This window comes from Felis catus, chromosome X (assembly GCF_018350175.1).
Source record: "Felis catus isolate Fca126 chromosome X, F.catus_Fca126_mat1.0, whole genome shotgun sequence".
NCBI classification, from domain to species: Eukaryota; Metazoa; Chordata; class Mammalia; order Carnivora; family Felidae; genus Felis; species Felis catus.
The window spans coordinates 14,702,594-14,730,495 of record NC_058386.1 but is presented as its reverse complement, the minus strand read 5'-3'; the positions used below and the strand labels follow the sequence as shown (position 1 = coordinate 14,730,495).

Here is a 27,902-nt window from a genome sequence, read left to right as displayed (position 1 = left end):
GTTATGTCTGACATGCTTAATGCCATATATAATATGTATACATATGCATACACACACATAACAGTGGTATGCTGATGCTGGCTCACATCAGGTTGGGAGAGGGTCACTTGTGCACGTCTTCCCAACTTCATAGTTGTTGACTTGACCTTGGCACATTGCAATCAGCCATGGTAGTAGTATTTATACCATAGAAATCTGGAAATATTATCAGTTAGGCTTTTTATTTGTATATTTTGGAAAGCTGGTTGCTGATTTATCAGCATTCCATTTGTGTGTGTGTGTGTGTGTGTGTGTGTGTGTGTGTGTGTGTGAACATTATACCCTTCAAAAGTCAAAGGATATGTAAGAGGCTTGTCATGCAGATTTCCCCAAGAAGGGAAACTGTCAAACCCAGTATATATTTTTTAATGTTTATTTATTTTGAGGGGGGAGGGAAGCACACGCAAGAACAGTGGAGAGGCAGAGAGACAGTGGGAGAGAAAGAATCCCAAGCACAGAGCCTAACTCGGGGCTTGATCTCACGAATTGTGAGGTCATGACCTGAGCTGAAATCAAGAGTCAGATGCTTAACCAACTGTGCCACCCAGGTGCCCCAAACCCAATATTTTTATAGTGAGGAAGTTAAACAAGAGTATAGGTGGTTGATGAGAATTAAACTTGGTATGAATTAAAAGTACCTTTAATACTGCTGTTAAGTCTTTTTCGTAGTGTCTTGGTAGTCTTAACTAGAACAGTGAATTGAAGTGTTCAAGTCAGGCAAAGTACATTGCTTTCTGACTTTCCTCAATACCATTGTAGTATATCATGAAGACTGAATGAGAGAAGGACAGCAAGGGTTTGTAGAAAATATAGATCATTAAAATAATTCATATCAGTGACTGTACTGATGACTGGTTTATTGCTTTATTCTGCCACTGTATTCTTTTATTTCTAATGTTTATGTATTTTTGAGAGAGAATGTGAGTGGGGGAGAGGCAGAGAGAGGATGATAGAGAATCCAAAGCAGGCGGTGTGCTGACAGCAGAGAACCCAGTGTGGGCTCGAACCCACAACCTGACCTGAGCCAAAGTTGGAGCTTAACTGACTGAGCTACCCAGGTGCCCCTCTGCCACCATATTCTTAACATCCTGTATGGAGATCTAATAGTCAATTGAGAAACAACTCTGATTCTCAGATTTTTTCTCTTTCCATAAAGCATTGCAGGGGTAAGATTCTGTTAGACCACATACCTAAACACCTTTAGTTCTCCATGAAAAAATAAAAAAGTGCCTTCACATTAATGGGATGAAATGGTCTTGAGTAAACACATGTCTTGAGTAAATTTATATTAGAGACAGATGAGAAGAATTTGCTGTTACTCTATAAAAAATCATTTTGTTCTTAGAGTCCACATTGTTAGAATCACTGTGTTAATTTCTCGTGACATTGAGAAGATCTTGAGTGTAATTTGTATCAGAACCAGTATTATCAGAAAGTTGTCTCTTTCGTTTCTGTGCTGGTAATTAAATGTAGATCAGGAAATTTGAATATGCTCTGTAGGAAGTCTTTTAAATTTTTTTTTTATTTTGGGGGGGTGGGGAGAGAGAGAGAATGAATGAATGAATGAATGAATGAATGAATCTTAAGCAGGCTCCATGCACAGTGTAGAGCCCAATGCAGGGCTTGATCCCATGACCCTGGGATCATGACTTTAGCCGAAATCTAGATTCAGACACTCAACCGATGGAGCCACCCAGGCGCCACTAGGAAGTCTTTCCCACCTTTTTTTTTTAAAATTTAAATATTAGTTAACATACAGTGCAATATTGGTTTCAGGATAGAATTCAATGATTCATCACTTACATACTTACATAGAACACCCATGCTCGTCACAAACAAGTGCCCTCCTTAGTACCCATCTAACCCATTTCCTACTCACTTTCCCACAAACCCACAAACCCATAGTTTGTTCTCTATCATTAAGAGTCTCTTGGGGCACCTGGGTGGCTCATTTGGTTAAGCGACTGGACTTCGGCTCAGGTCATAATCTCACAGTTCGTGGGTTCGAGCCTTGAGTCGGGCTCTGTGCTGACAGCTCAGAGCCTAGAGCCTGCTTTGGATTCTGTGTCTCCCTCTCTCTCTGTCCCTCCTTTGCTTGTGCTCTGTCTCTCAACAATAAATGTTATAAAAATGTGTTTAAAAAGTCTCTTGTGGTTTGTTTCCCTCTCCTGTTCCCCCATATGTTCATCTGTTTTGTTTCTTACGTTCCACATATGCGTGAAATCATATGGTATTTGTCTTTCTCTGATTGACTTATTTCTCTTAGTTCCATCCACATCATTGCAGATGGTAAGATTTCATTCTTTTTGATATATATACATACCACATCTTAATGATCCATTCATCAGTTGATGGACATTTGAGCTCTCACCCTAGTTTGGTTAATGTTAATAATGCTGCTATAAATGCTGGGGTGCATGTACCCTTCGAATCTGTATTTTTGTATAGGAGGTCTTTTTTTTTAACGTGTATTCATTTTTGAGACAGAGACAGAGCATGAACGGGGGAAGGTCAGAGAGAGAGGGAGACACAGAATCTGAAACAGGCTCTAGGCTCTGAGCTGTCAGCACAGAGCCCGATGTGGGGCTCGAACTCACGGACCGCGAGATCATGACCTGAGCCGAAGTTGGACGCCCAACCGACTGAGCCACCCAGGCGCCCTAGGAAGTCTTTTTTAAAAGAGAGATGGAGGGGTGGGCTCAGTGGGTTAAGTCACCGATTCTTGGTTTCGGCTCAGGTCACGATCTTGTGTTTTGTGGAATCAAGCCTCGTGTCAGGCTCTGTGCTGAGTGTAGAGCCTGGTTGGGATTCTCTCTCTCCCTCTCTCTCTGCCCCTACCTTGCTCATACTTGTCAAATATATAAGCTTAAAAAAATAAAAGCGATATGGAACTAAAGTCCATTTTACTCCTGAAAGTTAGTATACATATTATATATACTAAAAAACCTATTTCATGCGTTTTTCCCCCCAGATGAGTTCCACTGGGAAAATTACTTGAAAGAGACTGGATCTTTGGGTGCTCCTTCAGAGTGCTTCAGACAGGTATGCCCAAATTCTGTAGAAGTTGTATGTATTAACGTGAACTGTTAATTTGTTGAAGGATGTTTGTGCGATTGTTAGATTCTAGTAGTGCGAAGAGGTAACGGGGATTGTGGTAGTGCCACTTAAGGGGCAGATGGTATCTTTGCATTTGTTCATTAAGAAGTTACTCTACGTCAGGTATACTAAGCCCTTATGACTGTCCATCCGGAGGGGGAGACAGACATGTAAAAAGTTAATTATGAAAATATGATAACTGTACTGCGAGTCCTCACAGAAGAGATGGTATCTGAGATGGTTGGAATGAGGGCAGAGATATTCCAGGTAGAGAGAACATCCAAAGCAAAGGCACATGGGTGTAAAAGAACCTGAGTGTTGAGGGATGGCATGGGTGGCTGGAGCACAAAGTGGGTAGAGGTGATAGTGTAGAAATAAGGTTAAAGGTGTGGGGGCTTTTAAACTGTACTGAGGACTTGCACTTAAGCAGGGGTGAGCTGCCAGTTGGTTTATTTCAAGGGGAATGGCCTAATCAGATTCTTATTTTAGAAAGCCTCTCAGGGTGCCTTTTAGAGGGTGTATTTGAATTGCCTGGAAGTGGGCAGAAGAGTAAGACCAGCAATGAGCAGGGTTTTTATGCTTTATGTCAAGCCAAGGAGAGGATTTGGAGATCTTTTCCTTGACCCTTATAGTTCTTTTGCTTACCATCTGCTATGACTGGTACTTAAGACATTTATTGAGTATTGTGGTAACATAACTGACCATTTGTTTTTCTTACAGTTGATACATTTTAACAAAACTGTGTGTGTGTGTGCGCTTGTGCGTGTGTGCATGTGTGCATATGCACGGATGTAATATATACATATATATGTATGCAGTCTAAGGTTCCACCAGCTAATGAATTCAAAGTTGGCATGAAATTGGAAGCCCATGACCCTCGCAATATGACTTCAATATGTGTAGCCACGGTCGTTGGAATTACTGGTGCCAGGCTACGTTTAAGACTGGATGGTAGTGACAACAGAAATGATTTTTGGAGGCTTGTTGATTCTCCAGACATACAGCCTATTGGGACATGTGAAAAGGAAGGGGACTTACTTCAGCCTCCACTGGGTAAGAATAAACAGTTTTTAAAATAGCATATTCTTACTAATGTAACATTCAGTAGAAATAGTTTTAAGTGGCCTTATTTTTTAAAGATTTTATTTTATTTTTTAAAGTTTATTTATTTTGAGAGAGTGTGTGTGGACATGAGCAGGGGAGGACAGAGAGAGGGAGAGTGAGAACCCCAAGCAGGCCCTACACTATCAGTGTGGACCCCAGTGTGGGGCTCAAGCCCAGGAACCATGAGACAATGACCTGAGCCAAAACCAAGAGTAGGATCGTCAACTGACTGAGCCACTCAAGAGCCCCAAGATTTTATTTTTAAGAAACCTCTACATTGATCGTGGGGCTCGAACTCATAACCCCAGGATCAAGTGTTCCCTGCTCTACTGCCTGAGTCAGCCAGGTGCCCCTGAAGTGGCCTTTTAGAAATCTCTTCTAGGGATTTTTGCAAATAGATTGTCAGGTGGTTCCTGTGGAGAATGTATGAGAGAGGAACTCTGTAGCCTATGTTACAGAGTTTCATTTAAATACACATGTGGCATATATATGTATGCTGAAGGTTCCCCACTCCAGGGCAATACATATGCTGTCTTCAAACTTGAAATGTGAGAAACAGCACTACTAGGTTACACATGCAGATTCAGAAACCCTTCTGGGGGAGAAGTTTGTAGCATTTGTTACAAGTTATTCTTTCCTTATTATTGTCCACTGAGCCATTTAGTATTTTCACCATGGGGATGAGCACAGGGGAAGAGTATGATTCCACATCCAGACTCCAGTTTCAACTTTGAAAATTTCATTATATCTACAGTGGGAGGAAATCATAGTGAGAGGAGTAAGGGTCTTTAGGACTTTGAAAAGGAGGAGATTGTTGGAACTTTAGAAGCAAAGGTTTTAAAAAGCTGTCAAGTTTGAGTTTTTAAAAGGTAAAAAATAGGTGACTCCAATTTGGGGCAAAATAGTTCACTCTTAATATTTAGATGTACTCTGATATTCTGTAGAAAATAAATGATTTCCTTTATTCTGCTATCTGTGAGTGAATGGTGGATATTGGTTTTTGTTTCTTCTTTACCATGCTGAAAATGAAAATTCTCTGTTGTAAAGGAAAATGAGGAGATGGATTTTTTTTGGTCTCCTACTAGTTAAAAATTCCCTGAGAACCCAAAATTTAAGATATTAATAATAACCACTCTTGGGGTGCCTGGCTAGCTCAGTCGGAAGAGCATGAGACTCTTGACCTGGGGTTTGTGAGTTTGAGCCCCACGTTAGGTATAGAGATGATTTAAAATCTTTAGAAAAAAAATAACCACTTTTTTAGCAATATATTTTTATACTTTCCTTGCTCTAGTTGTTAATCATTCCTAATTTGGTTTAAAATGTTTAAAAAAAAACTAATTAGAGATGTGTTCTTCCAAGAGGGGGTTTAGGGTGTGTGTGTGTTTTCTGCTTTTTGCCTTCTTTCTTCATATCACTTATGTTTTTTGTTTACTCTTCTCTCTTAAATCATACAGAATTCTATAAGAGATAGAAGTGTAAATCTGAGGCTTAGTGCTTCCCTGCTGGGATTTGATTTCTGTTTACAAATGGTAATAGGTTTTTGTATTTAAAGGAAGCACAGCTATTGTGATTGTCAGCATTTCAAACACATAGCCAGATTTATGATCATTCCTTTTTCAAATTACTTTTAGAGTTTATTTTTATTAATTAAAAATATCAAGTACATAGTAGTACATGCTGATTAATAGATATTTTGGTAGTACATGTTAAAAACACACAAGTTTTGCCAGTCTGCTCATTAGGTGTTTTTGAATAGTTTAGTTTCCATTTTAATATAACGCAGTTTACTTGGTTTTCTTCTTTTAAAGATTATTTAAACCTTAAAGGTTATTATTTAAAAGAATTTTTAAAGTTTTAGCATACAAACAGAAGAGTATACACATCATAAGCGTACAGCTTATAAATGAACACATCTATGTATAACCATCACTCAAATCAAGAAACAGAACATTATCAGCACCCCAGAAACCCCACTCCTCCTGATCTCCAGTTATAAACCTCCCATTCCCAAAGGTACCCCTGCCTAGACTTCCTAACATTATAGATTAGTTTTATCTGTGTTTGAATTTTTATTTTATGTATGTATGTATTTATTTTTAGGTTTATTTTGAGAGAGAGCACACACAAGCAGTGTAGTGACAGAGAGAAAGGGAGAGAGAGAGAATCCCAAGCAGGTTCCGCACGGCTAGCTCAGACCCCGATGAGGACCTCGAACTCAAGAACCATGAAATCATGACCTCAGCCAAAACTAAGAATTGGATGTTTAACTGACTGAGCAACCCAGGAGCCCCTGTGTTTGAATTTTTATATGCACTTTCATCTATTTTTGTACTTTTAATCTATGTTTGACTTTAGGCAATTGAAGAATTAAGAAAAATGTCAAGTTAAGGTGATGGTGATGATAATGATTGCGTGATAGAAGAGGATAAGATGGGGGTTAAGAAAAAGGCATAAGGACCAGAGAACAACTGTTATGCAATATTCTAACCATAATGTGGCAAATCCATGTTGTGGATGATTATTTATTAGATATCACTAATAATACTGATTTATTATAAAGGAGTATATAATAAATCTCCCCTTTCCCCATTTTGTTTCCTAACAACAATTATTTTCTCAACAACAATTATTTTCCCTGGTCAATTAAGGAGATTTTGGTGCAGGATTATTATAGAGTAACTTTCTGTCTGAACTTTTTTGCATGTTTTATCCTATTGATGGACCCAGTGCCAGTGATTGCCAGTGATTCATATGCCTCCCTATCTTAATGCACGTATTCATCAGGAATGCATGCCAAGTTCTCTTTAATTCTGGCATTATGGCAGGCAAGTGTTGCATGAAACAGATTGCCCCCAGAAAGCAATAAAACTAGCAGACCTCTCTACTCCCTGTTGCACATGGCAGATGCTGTGATATCCACCATTAATTGATGAGATCTCCAAAAAAGACACCTGTTGAGTCTCTTTTGATTGCATCTGATACAAATTCTAAGAGAAGATCATGTTTAATGCGTATAAAGATTGCTAAAGTGAGAGCTGTCTTTTTTACTAACATACTGTATAAAAAATTTCAAATACAGGAAAGGTGAAAGAATTTTACAGTGAACACCCACATACCCATTACCTAGATTCTACCATTGTCATTTTCCATACTGGCTTTATCACTTACTTGTGAATCTGTCCTTCTATCGATTCATGAATCCATCTTATTTTTAAATGCATTTATTGATGTCAGTACATTTCCCCTAAATATTTCAGCATACATATCAGTAACTGGAGTTCAGTGTTTATTGGCAGTTTTTTAAGATTTTGAGGTGAAATTTATATACAATGAAATGCACCATCCTAAGTGTACGTTTGCTGAGTTTCACAGAAAACTGTCTTTTTTTGAAAGGAAAATGAGGCAGGGACTCTGAGGAAAAAGAGGCTGGAAGTCTTTTGCAGCCTTTGCCGTGCTTTTGTGGCTATTAGTGGGGACTGGAAGCTCTTCTGGGTTTTGCCTTGGGTCACCCATAGTATTATGGCCCATTCCTAAAGTACTTATGTGTATGTTGGTGAACTCAAGCTAGTGGCTTTTCTAAAATGAGAGTTTCTACCCCTACTGTAGCATTGTTGCCAGATAGTACAGGGGTACAGTAGAACTTATTGGAGGGTGCATCTGCTCCTCTTGCCCATTTCCTGGGTTTCTTGGTAAGCAAATAATTCTCTGGAGAAGAATGTTAAACAAAACCTATTTTTTATACCATCTTGCTATAATATCACAGGAAGGCTTTTTCATGCTGATTTATTTTATAAAATAGGATACCAGATGAATGCATCATCTTGGCCAATGTTCCTCTTAAGAACCCTGAATGGATCTGAAATGGCACCTGCAACATTGTTTAAGAAGGTAAGAAAGATGTTATAAAAAGCTTCCATCGGGGTGCCTGGGTGGCTCAGTCAGTTGAGCATTTGACTCTTGATTTTGGCTCAGGTCATGATCCCAGGGTTGTGGGATCGAGCCCCATGTCGGGCTCTGTGCTGAACATGAAGCCTGGTTAAGATTCTCTCTCTCTCTCTCTCTCTCTCTCTCTCTCTCTCCCTCACCCTCACCCTCACCCTCACCCTCACCCTCACCCTCACCCTCACCCTCACCCTCACCCCGTCTCCCATCCTTCCATTCTCCTCTCTACCTCTTTCCCCTGCTCATGCCTGCATGCTCGCTCATGTGCTGTCTCTCTCTCTCTCTCTCTCTCTCTCTCTCTCGCTCTCTGTGGTTTTATTGTTTTGATAGGAGCACTTAAATGCCCACAGACTGGGTAGCTTAAACAATAGAAATTTAATTTTTCGCAATTCTGGGAGCTAGAAGTCCAAAATCAAAGGGCCATCAGGGTTGGTTTTTGGTGAGGCCTCTTTCCTCAGCTTATAGATGGCTACCTTTTTGCTGTGTCCTCACGTGGCCTCTCCTCTGTGCATGTGGGGAAGGGGAGGTATCTCTGGTTTCTCTTACTCTTATAAGGACACCAGTCCTATTGGATTAAGGCCCCACCCTTAGGACCTCAGTTAACCTTTGTTACCTCCTTAAAGGCCCTGTCTTTAAATAAAGTGACTTTGTGTATTAGGGCAAATTTATGAATTTGGGAGGATACCATTCAGTTCATTCCAGTGGCTTAAACAACAGAAATTTATTTTCTTACAGCTCTGGAGGTTCATAGTCTGAGATCAAGATGTCAGCAGACTTGGTTTCTTTTGAGGCCTCTCTCCTTGACTTTTAACAATCTGTGTGTCTGTGTCCTACTTTCCTCCTCTTGGATTAGGGCCCACCCTAATAACCTCGTTTTAACTTAATTACCTCTTTAAAGACCCTGTCTTGAAATGAAATCACATTCTGAGGTACTGGGGGTTAGGATTTAAACATGAGTTTGGCTGGGGTGGGGGACACAATTCAATCCATAACAGCAAGTCATAAAAAAGTCTTAATTATAATCACTCACTAGTCAAAATGAATTTGTACTCTCTTTCAAGACTTTAGATGTGAAACGAGTGCTCTACTAGAAGCAAATATTCATTGCTATTTTTTATTAGCCTTCAGAAGTGGAGCTTCCCCTCACTTTGCTGTATTAGTCATCCTTTGACATTGGAGAAAATTATGATAGGCCAAAAAACCACTTGAAAGAGAGATTTTGTTTCAGAAGTAAAAGAATGTTAAAAACAGTCATCAGAAAGAATTTGTTATAAGGAAATATTTGTTATATAACAAAAGAGGGAAAATTCCAAAAATAGTTTATGCTCTTGAGAAAATGTTGAAAAAGTACACTATGTTAAGAAACAGTGAATAAAAGCCAACTTTTAGTTAAATTATGGGTCAAAATATTTCTTTCTCACCCTGTGTCCTGATTGTTTTCTCAGTCAAATTTTATTGCAATTATTCATATCAGGGGATGCCTGGGTGGTTCAGTCGGTTGAGCACCCAATTCTTGATCTCAGCTGAAGTCTTGATCTCAGGGTCATGACTTCAAGCCCCACTTTGGGCCCCCTGCTGGAAATGGAGCCTACTTAAGAAAAATAAAACAAGGTAAACAATTATTCATATCAAGAATGGTAAATATTGAGTTTTTTTTTTTTAACTATTCAATAGTTCTATACATTTCTCAGTGCTGATTATCAAGGTAAGTGTACTCTTGTGGTGCCTGGGTGTCTCAGTCCTTTAAATGTCCAACTCTTGATTTTGGTTCAGGTCACAGTCTCACAGTTTGTGACTTTGAGGCCCTTGTCTCAGCGCAGGCTATCAGCGCAGAGCCTGCATGGGATTCTCTTTCTCCCTCTCTCTGTGCCCCTCCCCCATTCTAATGCACATGTGCTCTCTCTCTGTGTCTTTCAAAAATAAATAAATAAACTTAAAAAAAAGAGAGAGAGTTTGGAGTGCCTGGGTGGCTCAGTGGGTTAAGCGTCTGACTTCAGCTCAGGTCATGATCTCATGGTTTGTGAGTTCCAACCCCACATGGGGCTCTCTGCTGTCAGCACGGAGCGGGCTTTGGATCCTCTGCCCTCCTTCTTTCTGCCCCTCCCCCACTCACATGCCCTCTTGAGTGTGCACGCCCTCTCTGTCTCTCAAAAATAAATAAACTCTAAAAAAGAAAGTTTAAAGATAAGTGTACTCTTTTTTAGGTTTATTTATGGGGCCCCTGGGTGGCCTTAAGTATACTTAAGGGTTAAGTATCTGACTTTGGCTCAGGTCATGGTCTCACAGTTTGTGAGTTTAAACCCCACTCTGGGTGAGCTCAAACCCTGTTCCAGGCTCTGCACTCTCCCTTTCTCTTTGCACCTCGTGGGACTCTTTCTCTCTCCCTCTCTACCCCTTGCTCACTCCCACTGTCTCTCAAAAGTAAGTAAATAAAAAGTTTATTTTTTTGAAAGAGAGGGAGAGAATAGGCACAAGTAGGGGAAGGGCAGAGAAGGAGGGAGGGAGGGAGGAAGAGAGAAAGAGAATTCCAAGCAGGCTTCTCACTGTCAGCACAGAGCCAGATGCAGGGCTTGAGCTCACAGTGAGATCATGACCTGAGCTGAAATCCAGAGTCAGATGCTTAATCAACTGAGACACCCAGGTGCCCCAAAATAAATATATTCTTAATCCCCTTTATCTGTTTAACCCCTCTCCCCACCCATCTCCCCTCTGGCAACTACCAGTTCTCTGTTTAAGAGTCTGTTTTTTTGTTTGTCTTTTTTTTTCTTTGTTCGTTTGTTTTGTTTCTTAAATTCCACATGAGCGAAATCTTATGGATTTCTTATGGACTCTCCTGCTTTAGGGCCTTGGCCCTGGCTGTTCTTTGTCTGGAGTACTCTTCCTGTAGGTAACTGTGGTTAATAATCACCTTTAGGGTTCTGCTCACTTGTCCCCTTCCTTTTGAGGTTTGTTCTGATTACCCTATTTAAAGTTTTACACAAAACCCTCCCTTACATTTTTCTCTGGATCTCACTCTGCTATATACTTCCTTTTATTGAATAGCACTTATCATTTCTTTTTTTAAAAAATTATTTATTTATTTATTTTGAGAGAGAGAGAGAGAGAGACAGAGACAGTGCAAGTGGAGGAGGGGCAGAGAGAAAGGGAGAGAGAGAATTCCAAGCAGGCTCTGTGCTCACGCCACTCGGCACTTGGGGCTTGAACTCATGAAACCGGGAGATCATGACCTGAGCTGAAACCAAGAGTCAGATGCTTAACTGACTGAGCCACCCAGGCACCCTGCACTTAACATTTCTAACATAGAGTATATTTTGCTTGTATTGTTGTTTCTCGTCTTTCTCTTTACTAGCAGGTGAGCACCACAAGGATGGGATTTTTGTCTATTTTGCCGCTTAATGTATATCTGGAGCCTTCATTAGTGTCTGACATTTAGTAGGCACTTAGTAAATATTTGTGAATCAATAAATGAAGTTTAAAGGACTAGAATTTTTGATGAGGTCAAAGAAGTAGTTGATTAAAAGTAAGGAAGTAGAAGTTAAGGATAGGAGTTTGTGGTCAGAGGTAGACTCTGGGAATACAGCTATAAATAAGACAGTAAAAAAACTGTCCTTATGGGGCTTGCCTTCTAGCTGGGGAGATGGATAATAAACCATACAAAATAAAGTATATATTATGTTTGATAGTTGTACATGCTAAGGAAAAGGGAGGCCTTAGAGTCTGTGGGATATGAAAAGAAATAGCCTTTAAGGAGAAGTGTACTGTAGGTAGATAGGCAAGGAGAGATAGGAGAGAGATTAAAAGAGTATTCTTTACTAGTCACCTTCTAGGAAAGAATCATTTTTTTTCTCACAGTAAGAAAGAATGGGTCCTTGTTTATTTTAGCTATTGCTTTCGTAAATTATATCTTTTTTTTTTTTTTTTTTTAATAAGCTCTGTGCCCAAGGTGGGTCTTGAACTCACAACCCCGAGATTAAGAGTCACATGTTGTACCAACCAAGCCAGCCAGGTCCCCCTACAAATTATATCTTTGTGTTTAGGAAGTCATTCAAGAACTGATGATGACAAACCATATTCTTTAGAAACATTTAAGGGGCACCTGGGTAGCTCAGTCAAGCTTCTGATTCTTGATTTTGGCTCATGTCATCTCACAATTTGTGAATTTGAGCCCTGCATTAGGCTCATGCTAACAGTTCAGAGCCTGCTTGGGATTCTCTTTCTCCTTCTCTTTCTGTCTGCCCCCACCCCAAAATACATAAACTTAAAAAAAAATTAAAACATATAAACATAAAGCAACTTTATATTATTACCTTTTGTGGACAGCAGAGGGTACTATTTTGCCAGTTATCTAAATCTGGAGGTAGCTTGTTTTGAGATAAAACCCTCTAATTTTTTTATGAAAAAGAGTAGTCCCTTTGATTTTTTAAGAAAATAAATATTTGTTTTCTTCCAGAGCTCTGTTTATTTGTATGGCTATACATATGAAAGTAACTTTGATAGAATATTCGTGAAATTTATAAGAATTAATAAACAGTGTAAAAATCTTCGGAGAATAAATTGCATTTTGTCCATTATCAATTGTCTGGTTTTTGTTACTTGTCAGTTCATAGTGGCATTGATGACATACTGTCACATTTGGGATATCTTTTTAAATTATACATTTGAATCTTAAAATTCTGTTTCTCTGCTCATTCCTGTCTTCTGTTTTGTAGCAGAAAATGTATATTGTCATTTGAACTTAGTTTGCTTTGCTACAGAAAGTCTTATTGTTATTTGGTTATTTGACAGTATAAGGGCCTAAGAAACTTCTGTGTGCTTTGAATGTTTTCTCCATTCTGTGAATATGTAGGACAAATTTATAAACTGCCAAAGTTATCCTTTGTTAAATCCACCTCCCTCTTTTCCTTCCATATGTAATAACAGTTAGCTGACCTTTAGCCCCTTCATGAAGTGGCAGTATGTAACTTTGCTTCTTATTTACCAGCAACTTATTTATCAAATACCTTTGATCTTGGACCAAGCTAACTTTTGCCCTGCTGACTTTAGGGTGGTTTTTAAGAATCACGTTAAGATTATGTAATTAAAAGGACTTTGAAGGCTAATAATTAAGGAACTTACAAGACTTCAGAGGTATAAAGGATATCACTGGAAAAGCACAGGATGATGAGATGGGTTTAAAGGGGGCATTTAAAAAAGAAATCAACCTACCAGATATGTGTTTAAATTATATCTTGGTGAAAGAATTACTTGAATTACTTGAAAGCTTGTTTACTGTTCTTCAGGTGATAACTTGGTTAATTCATTTTTTAAAAATCTTGTTGAGTACTCTGCTGGAAATAACAATATGAATAAGATGTATCTGCTTTTGAGAATCCCTTGGTCTCAGAGGAGTGAACACGTTTCAAGGGTAGTTTAGCAGTTGAAGGCAAGAGCATCTTCTTTGAGGGGGCCTAGGAGTGGGCAGGAGTTGGCCAGGGAAGCCTTAAGGAGACCAGAAGAGCTGGGCTTTGAAGTAGATCAGTTGGAGTTGTCCAGGCAGATGATGTGGTAGGATGTTCCAAGGAGTTGTCTGCCTATGTTTAAGATCCAGCTCCTGCTCTCATATTTATGGTGTATTCTTAGGCAGTCATGCATCAATTTCATCATCTATAAAATGAGAATAATAATTGCATTGACTTTATAGGGTTGTGAGAATTAAAACATTTAGAAGCATGCCTGGCATATACTGAACAATTGAGGGCTAACTTTTCATGTTGTTACGGGATTCTAGAGATCTAGGTGATAGAATTGGCAGGTTGTAGTCTTTGAATGTGAGTGTTAAGGGGAATATTATGCATCTGGCCTGGTGGTTCTCAGCCTTGGATGCACATTAGGATCACCTGGGGAATTAATATGTGCTAATGCCTGGGCCCCACCCCAGACAAATTAAATCAAAATCCTGGCTGTGGGGTCCCAAGTGATTTTGAAGTTCAGTTGGACTGATAACCCCTGGTCTAGGGCTTTTTCCAGGCTTCTGGCTTGAGCAACTGGGTTGATGATGGTGCTATTTATTTACTGTGATAAAAACCAAATTGAAAGAAAAGCTGTTGCTTTTAACATTGCACTTAGGCTTTCTAAGAATCCTGTTAGCATTTGCATGCTTTAAATTTTGGTAACTAAAGTATGCTTTTTTAAATATTGGTTTCTGGGGGTGCCTGGGTGGCTCAGTCAGTTAAGCGGCCAACTTCGGCTCGGGTCACGATCTCGCGGTCCGTGAGTTCGAGCCCCGCGTCAGGCTCTGTGCTGACAGCTCAGAGCCTGGAGCCTGTTTCAGATTCTGTGTCTCCCTCTCTCTGACCCTCCCCTGTTCATGCTCTGTCTCTCTCTGTCTCAAAAATAAATAAATGTTAAAAAAAAAATTTTAAATATTGGTTTCTGGATTGGATATCATAAATGACCCCAAGCTATATGACTTTCATGTTCTTGTGTCTGCAATAAAACTTGGAGGTTTTTTAATTTTTGTATGTTGTCTGGTGCTATTCCTTTTTGTTTTTTTTTTTTTAAGTTTATTTATTTTGAGAGAGAGAGAGCAGGGGAGGGGCAGAGAGAGAGGGAGAGAGAATCCCAAGCAGGCTCCGCACTATCCACATGGAGCCCAGTGTGGGGCTTGAACTCATGAACCATGAGATCATGACCTAAGCCAACACCAAGAGTTGGGCTTTTAACTGACTGAGCCATCCAGGCACCCGTTTTTCTTTGGACTTACCAACTTTCAACATACCCTATAATTTACACATTAATTGGGTTTGTTTGATTCCCTCATTTAAAATTTCTTGTTGGTTTCTTCTCTCTTTTTCCCTTACCTGCACCCTGATCACTACTACCACAACCACTAGAAGGTAAGTTCCACCAGAGTAGGGATCTTTGATATTTTTTGTTCACCAGCGAATCCTAAATTTCTGGTACCTAGTATATAACACCTATTTCTCAAATGAATAAATGAATTACTATCAGTTTGGGTTTGTTTCCTTCCATGTTCTTGGTTCTGCTCCAGAGTAAGTAAGATGTTGTAGAGCAGAGTTTCACAGAGATCTCTGACAACTGTTTTCATGGAGTTTAATTTTTGGTTGATAAGGGTTGTAAGAATACAATTGAGCAAATTCTTCTTATTGCATCTTAACAAAAACTTTTTTTTAATGTTTTGGTAGGAACCACCAAAGCCACCTCTAAATAATTTCAAAGTGGGAATGAAGCTTGAGGCCATAGATAAAAAGAACCCTTATATGATCTGCCCTGCGACGATTGGAGATGTCAAAGGAGATGAAATTTACATCACATTTGATGGCTGGAGTGGAGCTTTTGATTATTGGTGCAAGTACGATTGTCGAGATATTTTCCCAGTTGGGTGGTGTCGCCTGACAGGAGATGTATTACAACCACCAGGAACTCAAGGTAAGATAATAAGTAACTATGTATTTTTTAAATTTTATTGAAGTTAGATATAACTGCTATTGGCATTGAGGTTAGGACTTCATGCTCAACTGGAGCAGCAGACAGAATAGTGAGGGCCCTGTCTAGGCTCGAGAACTACAGGTAGAAGAAGGTAATAATTACATTTCTTGAGGGCCAACTCAGCATCATAATCTGAATTGACAACCCACATTGGAGAATATGGACAAGCTACAAGTCACACTTGGACCATTGAAGCCTAGTTACTGTAGCCATTTTGGGGTGCTTAGCTACCTTTGTAGTTGATATTTCAATTTAAAATTACACATAGTATTCCACTATTTATATCTCAGATCGTTTTCATTTTTTTATTATTAAAAAATTTTTTTTAATGTTTATTTATTTTTGAGAGAGAAAGAGAGAACAGGGAAGGGGCAGAGAGAGAGGGAGACAAAGAATTTGAAGCAGGCACCAGGCTCTGAGCTGTCAGCACAGAGCCTGACCCAGGGCTCAAACCCACAAACTGCGAGATCATGACCTGAGCTGAAGTCAGATGCTTAACCGCCTGAGCCACCCAGGCACCCCTCAAAGATAGTTTTTAAAAGGTTAGGCTTAACTGTTATATATATGTTTTGTACACTTTAGGTAAATTTTTGCAAGTCAAGTTGATACTTTGATAGTCTTTTTTTAATTAAAAGTTTTTAATGTTTATTTATTTTTGAGAGAGAGAAACAGAGTGCAAACAGGGGAGAGGCAGAGAGTGCGGGCGACACAGAATCCGAAGCAGGCTCCAGGCTCTGAGCTGTCAGCATAGATCCCGACGCAGGGCTCAAACCCACAAGCTGTGAGATTATGACCTGAGCCGAAGTCGGAGGCTTTACTGACTGAGCCCCCCAGGCACCCCAGTACTTTGATAGTCTTAAGTAAAATCTCCCAATCAATGAAAATTTTATGCTATGGAAGCCATCATAAATTAATATGTTATTATAGTCAGGTGTTTATCAGTTGTAATGCTGTGCTGCCTAAGTTGAATACTATGATCATCTAGATGTTTTCTTTCAGAGAAAAATCATCAAAATATTGAGGCTCCTCAGTGACTCTCCCAAGGGCTTAGAGATGCCTAAACTGGTCTTCTGTGATGGAATAACTGCTGAGATATAAGTGGGATCTAAGCAAAGCACCTAATCATCTATCTAAGTTAAATATAAAATTAATAGAATCAAATGTAAACATACTTAAAATTTATCCAACTAAAATTTATTTGTACCATAAAAAAAGAAAGATGAGTGTAGAAAATGAGTAAGTAATGTGTGCCAGAAAAGAGCAATGGCTAGATAAAAGCATATAGCCATATTCTTGTAACTGCTGTTAGAATCTTCTATGATTTGGGACTCAACACATCCCATTATATTAAAATAATACATACCATAGTGTCCGTTTTATTAGGTACTTATTTTACCAGTTCCATGCTGCCATAATTCTAGGAAGCAGATATTAATGGCTGATTTTTGTGAAATGTAGTATGCTATAGATCTGTATGTATATGATGCTGAGGCAGTCTCTGCCCTCAAGGAGTTTACCTTCTAGTGGAAGACAGATGAATGGAGGGATAGACTTTAAAAAAATATTAGAATTAATAATGCAAAAGTAGAATTGTATGCTAGATACAAAAGTGACCCAAAGACATCCAGTCTGTTTAGGCTGGAGGGAAAGGTGGTTGGGTAAAGGAAAGCTTCACAGAAAGATACATGATGTGAATATTAAGAGAAGGAGTTTGCCAGGAGATAAAGGCAAGGAGATAAAGAAAGGAGATAAAGGTAGGGTAGACAGATCACAAAGGTATAAAATTGCACAGTATATCCTGAAAACTAGGGAGTTCAGTTTGGGACATGGTAACTTTGGAATGTGTGGCCAAGAATGCTGTAGTCTTCCACCCTCTGGTTTCCCTTTTTTTCTTAGTAACGCAATTCAGCTACCTAACGTGAAGACTATAGTTACAGCCTCCCTAGCAGTTATATATGACCGTGACACTAAGTCCTGGTCAATGAGATAAAAGTACAGGTCATATGTTCTACTTCCAAGAAGTGTATTAGAGATCAATGTACTTTTCTCTATTCTATCTTCCTGCTTCTATCCTGCTGCTAGGAATGTGCTTGTTTTGGGTGGAGTTCCATCTTGAACCATGAAATGGGACCATATTCTAGGCATAGTGGAGTGGAAAGCAGAAAGGAGCCAGAGTCCCTGAGAATTTTGTGGAGCAGAATTTTCATACTGGCCTCTTCCAGACTATTATTTTATTTATTTATTTTTTTTTTACAAATTTTTTAGTGTTTATTTATTTTTGAGAGAGTGAGAGCATGAGCAGGGGAGGGGCAGAGAGAGAGGGAGATACAGGATCTGAAGCAGGCTCCAGGCTCTGAGCTGTCAGCATGGAGCCCGACATGGGGCTTGAACCCACGAGCTGTGAGATCATGACCTGAGCTGTAGTCTGACGCTTAACCAACCAACTGAGCCACCCAGGTGCCCCTTCTTACTGTTATTTGAGAGAAATAAACTTCTGTGTTGTATAAACCAATATTCTTTTAAGTTTTTCTGTTATCGTTAGCTGAACTTAATCCTAACTAATTCAGAGTAACTTTAGGACATTGGATAGCAGCGAATGCAGGTATGGAGCCTGAAAGAGATAGGTCTTAATTGACAAAGCAGGTTTGAGAGTCATCATGCTCATTCAAATAAATACTCTGTATCAGGTGGGATTATAGGTACTGGCAGTGGCCGGGAGTGGAGGTAGGCAGCTACACATCCAATTAATAGCAGTAAGGGGGGAAGTTTTGGGTGTTGTTTTTTTTTAAGTTTATTTATCTATTTTGAGAGAGCAAGAAAGTGTGAGTAGGGGAGGGACAAAGAGAGGGGGAGAGAGAATCCCAAGCAGGCTCCATACTGTCAGCATGGAGCCCAACTCAGGACTCCAACCCACAAACCGTGAGATCATGACCAGAGCCGAAGTTGGACACTTAACCAACAGTCACCCAGGCACCCTGGGTGTGGTTTTAATTGTGCATGTGTAACAGGTAGAAGAGGCTCAAGGACAGAACCTTGTGAGTAAATATTTAAGACAATTCTCATACTTGAATCACCTGGTAGGGGGAGCTTATTCAAAGGCTGATGCTCTGGGGGCACCTGGGTGGCTCAGTCGGTTAAGCGCCCGACTTTGGCTCAGGTCATGATCTCACGGTTTGTGGGTTCGAGTCCCGCATCGGGCTCTGTGCTGACAGCTCAGAGCCTGGAGCCTGTTTCAGATTCTGTGTCTCCCTCTCTCTCTGCCCCTCCCCCACTTGCACTCTGTCTCTCTATGTCTCAAAAATAAATAAACATTAAAAAAAAAAAAACCAAAAAAAACACAAAGGCTGATGTTCTGGAGCTCATACCCAGGGGTTCTGAATCAGTAGGTCCGGAGTGGGATTCAGGTGTTTCAATTGCACTTGGTTTGAGGCCCACCCTTTGAGAAACACAAAAATAAAGGGTGAGTAGAAGATAGAAATCAATTTAGGGCACTGAGAAGAGAAGAGCTCATTAGTGGTCTTAAAAACATGGTTACTAGGCTACTTTGCAAAGCCAGACTTAGAAAGCTGTGTAAATAGGAGATGCAAAGTGTTTTTTAAAAAAATGTGGTTTCACAGATACTTTGTGAGATCTGCCTCCTCTGTCCTTTACCCCACTAGACATTTCACTAAAGTGAATTTTAGAAACCTTACCTCAGTTTATATTCCTTTACCCTCCCCTATTCATCATATAATCTTAAGTATTTCCTCTACATTCATTGAGAATGGCATTGGACAGTGGTTAAGATTTTTATTAAACCATTGAACATAATTTAAAAACTCAGGAGAAGGAAAGTATTGTATTTACCCACAGTTTTGACATTTCAGTTCTTCCTGATCTTCAGATTCCTTTTTTTTTTTTTTAATAATTTCCTTTCTGTTTAGAGAACTTCTTTTAGTCATTCTTTTAGGGTAAGTCAGCTAGCAACAAATTCTTAGCTTTCCATCATCCAAGAATGTATTTATTTCCCCTTCATTCCTGAAGGATAGTTGCTGGATATAGAGTTCTAGGTTGACAGCTCTTTTCTTTCAGTACTTAAAGAATGTAGTACAACTTCCTTCTGGCTTCCAAGGTTTCTGATGAGAAGTTTGCTTTTATTCGAATGGTTTTTTTCCCCTGGAGGGTCCGTTATGATTATGAGTCCATTTTTCTGTATAGTTCTTCTAGTGTTTACTTTATGCTTTATCTGTTTTGTGGCTACATTATCAGGTGTGTACAAATTTTGAACTGTTACAACTTCCTGGTCAGTTGAACCTTCGGTAGTAACCCTCTTTATGGTTATTCTTTTTTTAATACTTCAAAGTCTGCTTTATCTTGTATTAATGTAGTTACACCAGCTTTTGTTTGGTTGGTGTTCTTGTTCTCTCTCCAGTGTTCAACATTTATCTATTCTTATCTAAAAAGATACATTTATTTCAAATAGGTGGATTTTGATTTTTTGGCTCGTCAGCCAGTCTGTCTTTTAACTGGAGCTTTCAGTCTATTTATATTTATTGTGATTAACAGATATATTTGGTTTTCATTATGGAACCTTATTTTGAGCTTTTTACTTTCCTGCCTTTTTTATGTTTTCTTTCCATTCTTGTCCTATTTTGGGCATTTTTTTCTTATTCTATTTCCCCCCTTGTTTGGAAGTTCTACATTATATTTTCTGTTCTTTGAATACTCTAGAAATTTTAACATGCTTTCTTAACATAATGGAAGTCTGAAATTGATCAGTATCTATTCTGTACTAAGACACTAAAAGGAACTTAGAATACCCACTTACTCCCTTCAAATTCATGTGGTTACTGTTGTATATTTTAATTAGTTACATCTTTTTTTTTTTAATTTTTTTTTTCAACATTTATTTATTTTTGGGACAGAGAGAGACAGAGCATGAACGGGGGAGGGGCAGAGAGAGAGGGAGACACAGAATCGGAAACAGGCTCCAGGCTCTGAGCCATCAGCCCAGAGCCTGACGCGGGGCTCGAACTCATGGACTGCAAGATCGTGACCTGGCTGAAGTCGGACGCTTAACCGACTGCGCCATCCAGGCGCCCCTAATTAGTTACATCTTTTACAGGAATCCTATTAGCTATTATTATTATTCATATAGTCAGTATTTGTTGAGACTCATCAGCATATTGAAAATGTTCTTTATTATTCATTCCTTTTTAGTATCTCAGATCTTTCGTTTGAGAGTAATTTTCTTCTGTCTAAGGTAGATTCTTCAGATTTTTCTTTAGTGAGGGGTCTGCTAGTGGCATGCCCTCTCAGTTTATGTTCATCTGAATATGTCATTTCAACTCCTCTCTTGAAAGATATTTTTTCAAGGTGTAGAATTCTAGAGTGACAGCCATTTTCTTACAGGACTTTGAAGATCGCATTCTTTTACCTTTTGGTTTCCGTTGCTTTTTAGAATTTAACTGTCAGTCTAATTATTTTTCCTCTGTAATCTTTAATTTTTTCTCTAATTACTTTAATATTTTCACATCATCTTTGGTGTTTTGCAGTTTTACTCTGATACTTCTAGGTGTGGGTTTTGTTGAATCTTGATATCTTGGCAAAACCACACATGCAGATGATGAGTTGTTTATTTTGATGTATGAGAAATTTTAAATTTTTGATGTTCTATTTTAACTGTTTTATCATCATTGTGGATTTCAAATGGCACAAATAATTTGACATTATAAAGCACTTTTCATGACTGCATTTTGAATACAAATAACTCAAACCGTGTTAAAGTAGAACTTGGAAACATTAGAATAGAAACACAGATGTGCCCACTGATGCCACATTCTGTTTTGTAAAGATTCACAGGTGTCCCCAGAAGAACCTTAGGATTCTGGGCAAAGTATGGTTAAAGATTGTTAGTTGAGGGTCACCTAAGTGGCTCAGTTAAGCATCCACCTCTTGATTTCAGCCTAGGTCATGATCTTACATTTCTTGAGGTCTAGCCCTGAGTCAGGCTCCGGGCTGACAGCGTGGAGTCTATCTCCCTCTCTCTGCCCCTCCCTGACTCGTGTGCTCTTTCTCTCTCTCTAAAAATAAAATAAATAAACTTTAAAATAAAAGGATTGTTAGTTGAGGGGTGCCTGGGTGGCTCAGTTGGTTGGGTGTCCAACTCTTGATTTAGGCTTGGGTCATGATCTCATGGTTCAGGACCTTGGGACCTGGGTTGGGCTCCGTGTTGACATTGCAGAGCCTGCTTGGGATTCTCTCTGTCTCTCCCTCTCTTGCTTCCCCTCCCCCACTTGTGCTCTCTTTTCTCTCTCAAAATAAATAAATAAACATAAAAAAAGATGATACTCACCCAAAGACATTGCATAAATGATTCATTTTGATTTTTTCCCAAGCATTGGTTATTCATTACATAGGTTAATAGAGTTACTACTATACTTACACAAGGTGAAATACTTATTTTTCTCTTTGAGTAGAGAGTTACTTGTATACTCTCTTTGAGTAGAGAAAACAGTTACTTTAGCCCATACAACATTAAGTGACAGCTGTAATATAAAAATACCATTTCTTTTTTTTTTTTTAAGTTTATTTCTTTATCTTAAAAGAGAGCACAAGCTGGGGAGGGGCAGAGAGAGAGAGAGAGAGAGAGAGAGAGAGAGAGAGAGAGAGAGAAAGAAATAGAGAAAATCCCAAGCAGGACACATGCCATCAGTGCAGAGCCCAACATGGGGCTTGAACTCACGAACCGTGAGATCATGACCTGAGCTGAAATCAAGAGTTGGATGCTTTAACTGACTGAGCCACCCAGGCATCTCTAAAAATATAATTTTTTTTAGATGTAATGTGATACATTCTTAAAATCATAATACTTTAAAATTATTTTTATTATTTTTAATATAACAGGTTTTCTCTAATATAAAAAGTAATGCTCAAACCGAAAAATTCAGAAAAGCATGCAGAGATAACCATGGCAAATAATTTGATCTGTATTTGGCATCATACTGCTTTTTCTTCTTTTTGTCTTACACATAATAGCTTTAGAACATACACATGGTCAAATCAAAGAAATGTTGAAATAGGTTATAGTACAGTTATTCCTTAGAATAATATAGAATCATTTAGAAGAATGAGAGGATTCCTGTTTACTAAGAAAGATAGCTCTCCAGGATGTAGTAAGTGAAAAAAGCAACCCCCAAAATCCATACAGCATAATGCCAAATCAAAACAAAACAAAGAAACAAAGATGTATTTCTATATTAGATGTATGTATATACATACATAGAAAAGATTTGAAAGGCTGTGTTATCAAATTTGTAGGAGTGATTATATCTGGAAAGAGGTGTTGGGTAGTAAAGGGAACTTCTGCTTTTATCTGTGGCTCTTTTTTTTTAAACAAGAATATATTTGTAGGTTACATTTGTACTTTAAAATAATAATTTTGAAAAAAGATTATTTTGCATTTTCTAGTTTCCTCCCTAACTTTTTCATAATATATTGTGATTGTGTTCCCATATAAAGTATACCCCTACAAATTTGATTTTATTTCTGTGTTGTATTACATCATATGGCTGTACCCTAATTTATTTAACCAAACTTTTATTTTGTTTGACATAGATAATGTGATGAATATATCTTTGCATATCTCTGATTATTTCCATAGAATGTTTGCTGGGTTAGGGGATATGTTTCTAAGGGTGAAAAATTTTTATTTATTTATTTATTTATTGGTTGAAATTATTTTTTTTAATATTCAAGTTAGTTAATATACAATGTGGTCTTGGCTTCAAGAGTAGAACCCAGTGATTGATCTCTTACATGTGACATCCAGTGCTCATTCCAAAAAGTGCCATCCTTAATGCCCGTCACCCTTTTAACCCATTCCCCATCCACCTCCCTTCCAGCAACCCTCAGTTTGTTCTCTGTATTTAAGAGTCTCTTAAGGTTTGCCTCCCTCTCTGTTTTTATCTTATTTTTCCTTCCCTTCCCCTGTGTTCATCTGTTGAGTTTCTCAAATTCCACCTATGAGTGAAATCATATATCTGTCTTTCTCTAACTTATTTTGCTTAGCATAATACCCTCTAGTTCCATCCATGTTGTTGCAAATGGCAAGATTTCATTCTTTTTCATTGCCGAGTAGTATTCCGTGTGTGTGTGTGTGTGTGTGTGTGTGTGTGTGTGTGTGTGTGTATTTCATTGTGTGTGTGTATATGTATACATAATATATATATTATATAAAACATATATTCCAGTGTACGTATGTATACACACACACACATTTATATATATATAACACATCTTGCTTATCCATTCATCAGTTGTTGTTGGACATTTGGGCTCTTTCCACAATTTCGTGATTGTTGATAGCACTGCTGTAAACATTGGGTGCATGTGCCTCTTTGAATCAGCATTTTTGTATCCTTTGGATAAATTCCTAGTAGTGCAATTGCTGGGTTGTAGGGTAATTCTGGTTTTAATTTTTTGAGGAACCTCCATACTGTTTTCCAGAGTGGCTGTACCAGTTTGCATTCCCACCAATATTTCAAAAGCATTCCCCTTTTTTCCACATTCTCACCAACATCTGTTGTTTCCTGAGTTGTTAATGTTAGCTATTCTGACAGGTGTGAGGTGGTATCTCACTGTGGTTTTGATTTGTATTTGCCTGATGATGAGTGATGTTGAGCATCTTTTCATGTCTGTTTGCCATCGGGATGTCTTCTTTGGAGAAGTGTCTATTCATGTCTTCTGCCCATTTCTTCACTGGATTATTTGTTTTTTGGGTGTTGAGTTTGGTAAGTTCTGTATAGATTTTGGATACTAACCCTCTATCTGATATGTCATTTGCAAACATCTCCCATTCTGTCAGTTGCCTTTTACTTTTGTTGATTCTTTCCTTTGCTGTGCAAAAGCTTTTTATTTTGATGAGGTCCCAGTAGTTCATTTTTGCTTTTATTTCCCTTGCCTCTGGAAACATGTCCAGTAAGAAATTGCTGCAGCTGAGGTCAAAGAGGTTGCTGCCTGTTTTCTCCTATAGGATTTTGATGGTTTCATGTCTCACATTTAGGTCTTTCTCGCATTTTGAATTTATTTTTGTGTATGGGGTAAGAATGTGATCCATATCATTCTTCTTCATGTCACTGTCCTGTTCTTCCAGCACTGTTTGCTAAAAAGACTTTTTTTTTTCCATTGGATACTCTTTCCTGCTTTGTTGAAGATTAGTTGGCCATATATTTGTGGGTCCATTTCTGGGTTCTCTATTCTATTCCATTCATCTGTGTGTCTGTTTTTGTGCCAATACCATACTGTCTTGATGATTACAGTTTGGTAATACAGCTTACAGTCTGGAATTGTGATGCCTCCAGCTTTGGTTTTCTTTTTCAGGATTGCTTTGGTTATTTGGGGTCTTCTGTTGTTCCATACAAATTTTAGGGTTGTTTGTTCTAATTTGGTGAAGAATGCTGGTGTTATTTTGACAGTTATTGCATTGAGTGTATAGACTGCTTTGGGTAGTATCAGCATTTTAATAATATTTGTTCTTCCAGTCCATGAGCATGGAACGATTTTCTTCCATTTCTTTGTGTCTTCTTTGATTTCTTCTATAAGCTTTCTATAGTTTTCAGTGTACAGATCTTTTACCTCTTTGGTTACGTTTATTCCTAGGTGTTTTATGGTTTTTGGTACAATTGTAAGTGGGATCGATTCTTTGATTCCTCTTTCTGCTGCTTCATTATTGGTGTATAGGAATGCAGCCAATTTATGTACATTGATTTTATATCCTGTGACTTTGCTGAGTTCATATATCACTTCTAGTAGTTTTTTGGTGAAGTCTTTCGGGTTTTCCATGTAGAGTATCATGTCATCTGAGAATAGTGAAAGTTTGACTTCTTCTTTGCCAATTTGGATGCTGTTTATTTCATTTTGTTGTCTGATTGCTGAGGCTAGGACTTCCAACAGTATGTTAAACAGCAGTGGTGAAAGTGGACATCCCTGTCATGTTCCTGATCTCAGGGGAAAAGCTCTCAGTTTTTCCCCATTGAGGATGATAATAGCTGTGGGTGTTTCATATATAGGTTTTATGATGTTAAGATGTGTTCCTTCTATCCCAACTTTCTTGAGGATTTTTATCAAGAAAGGATGCCATATTTTGTCAAATGCTTTTTTTGCATCTATTGACAGGATCATATGGTTCTTATCCTTTTCTCTATTAATGTGGTGTATCACGTTGATTGATTTGTGAACATTGAACCATCCCTGCATCCCAGGAGCGAATCCCACTTGATCATGGTGAATAACTCTTTTAATGTACTTTTGAATTTGATTTGCTAGTATCTTATTGAGAATTTTTGCATCCAGGTTCATCAGGGATATTGGCCTGTAATTCTCCTTTTTAGTGGGGTCTTTGTCTGGTTTTGGAATCAAGGTAATGCTGGCTTCATAGAATGAATTCGGAAGCTTTCCTTCCATTTATATTTTTTGGACCAGTTTGAGAAGAATAGGTATAACTCTGCTTTAAATGTCTGGTAGAATTTCCCCTGGGAAGCCATCTTGTCCAGGATTCTTATTTGTTGGGAGCTTTTTCTTTTTAGTTTTTTAAAAAAATGTTTATTTATTTTTGAGGGGGAGAGCACAAGCAAGGGAGGGGCAGAGAGAGAGAGAGAAAGAGAGAGAGAGAGAATGAATATCAAGCAGGGTCCACACTGTCAGCATAGAGCCCGATGAGGGGCTCAGACCCACAACTATGAGATAGTGACCTGAGCTGAAGCCGGACACTTAACTGACTGAGCCACCCAGGCGCCCCTGTTGGAAGATTTTTGATAACTGTTTCAATTTCTTTGCTGTTTTTAGGTCTGTCCAAATTTTCTGTTTCTTAGCATTTGAGGTTTGGTAGTTTGTGTCTAGGAATTTGTCCACTTCTTTCAGATTGTCCAGCTTGTTGGCATATAATTTTTCAGTGTTCTCTTATAATTGTTTGGTTGTGATCTCTCTCCTCTTTAATTCATGATTTTGTCCGTTTGGGTCCTCTTTTGTTTTTGAGAAGTCTGGCTAAGGATTTATCAATTTTGTTTATTCTTTCAAAAAACCAGCTGTTAGTTTCATTGATCTGGTTTCTTAAAATTGTATATCATTTATTTCTGCTCTAATATTTATTATTCCCTTCTTCTCCTGGCTTTGGGCTTCACTTGCTGTTCCTTTTCTAGCTCCTTTAGGTTTAAGGTTAGGTTGTGTATTTGGGACCTTTCTTCTTTTTTAAAAATATTTTTTAACATTTAGTTTTTTAGAGAGTACGTGCACACACAAGTGGGGGAGAGGCAGAGAGAAGGAGACAGAGGATCTGAAGCAGGCTCCACACTATGAGCACAGAGCCTGATGTGGAGCTTGAACTCATGTACTCTGTGAGATCATGACCTGTACTGAAATCAAGATTCGGCTGTTGAACCAGCTGAGTCATCCTGGCGCCTCTTTTCGTTCTTGAGATAGGCTTGAATTGCAATGTATTTTCCTTTTAGGACTGCCTTTGCTGCATCTCAAAGAGTTTGGACTGTTGTGTTTTCATTTTCATTTGTCTCCATGTATATTTAAAATTTTCTTCTTGGGGCGCCTGGGTGGCGCAGTCGGTTAAGCGTCCGACTTCAGCCAGGTCACGATCTCCCGGTCCGGGAGTTCCAGCCCCGCGTCAGGCTCTGGGCTGACGGCTCGGAGCCTGGAGCCTGTTTCCGATTCTGTGTCTCCCTCTCTCTCTGCCCCTCCCCCGTTCATGCTCTGTCTCTCTCTGTCCCAAAAATAAATAAAAAACGTTGAAAAAAAAATAAAAAAAATAAAATTTTCTTCTTTAATTTCCTGGTTAACCCATTCATTCTTTAGTAGGATGTTCTTTAACTTCCATGTATTTAGGTGCTTTCCAAGTTTCTTGTGGTTGATTTCAAGTTTCATAGCATTGTGATCTGAAAATATGCGTGGTATGAGCTCAATCTTTTTTGTACATGTTAAGGACTGTTTTGTGACCCAATATGTGGTCTGTTTTGGAGAATATTCCATGTGCACTCGAGAAGAATGTGTATTCTGCTGCTTTAGGATGAAATGTTCTGAATGTATGTTAGGTCCATCTGGTCCAATGTGTCATTCAGAGGTGTTTCCTTATTGATTTTCTGCCTAGATGATCTGTCCATTACTATAAGTAGAGTATTAAAATCTCCTACAGTTACAGTATTACTATCAATAAGTTTGCTTGTTTGCGTTTCATTGATTTATATATT

General features: G+C 38.6%; 1 protein-coding gene across 9 annotated transcripts in view; it reads left to right on the top strand.

Annotated features, from left to right (window-relative positions):
- SCML2 (Scm polycomb group protein like 2) overlaps positions 1 to 27,902 on the top strand; it is a 101,349-nt gene that overhangs the window by 28,576 nt on the left and 44,871 nt on the right. For all 9 annotated transcript variants that reach the window (XM_019823610.3, XM_019823612.3, XM_019823608.3 and 6 more), the window contains 4 exons: positions 3,011 to 3,081; positions 3,954 to 4,188; positions 8,039 to 8,127; positions 15,366 to 15,609. In XM_019823610.3, coding sequence (XP_019679169.1) covers positions 3,011 to 3,081; positions 3,954 to 4,188; positions 8,039 to 8,127; positions 15,366 to 15,609 — 639 coding nt within the window. The remainder of the gene's footprint in view (positions 1 to 3,010; positions 3,082 to 3,953; positions 4,189 to 8,038; positions 8,128 to 15,365; positions 15,610 to 27,902) is intronic.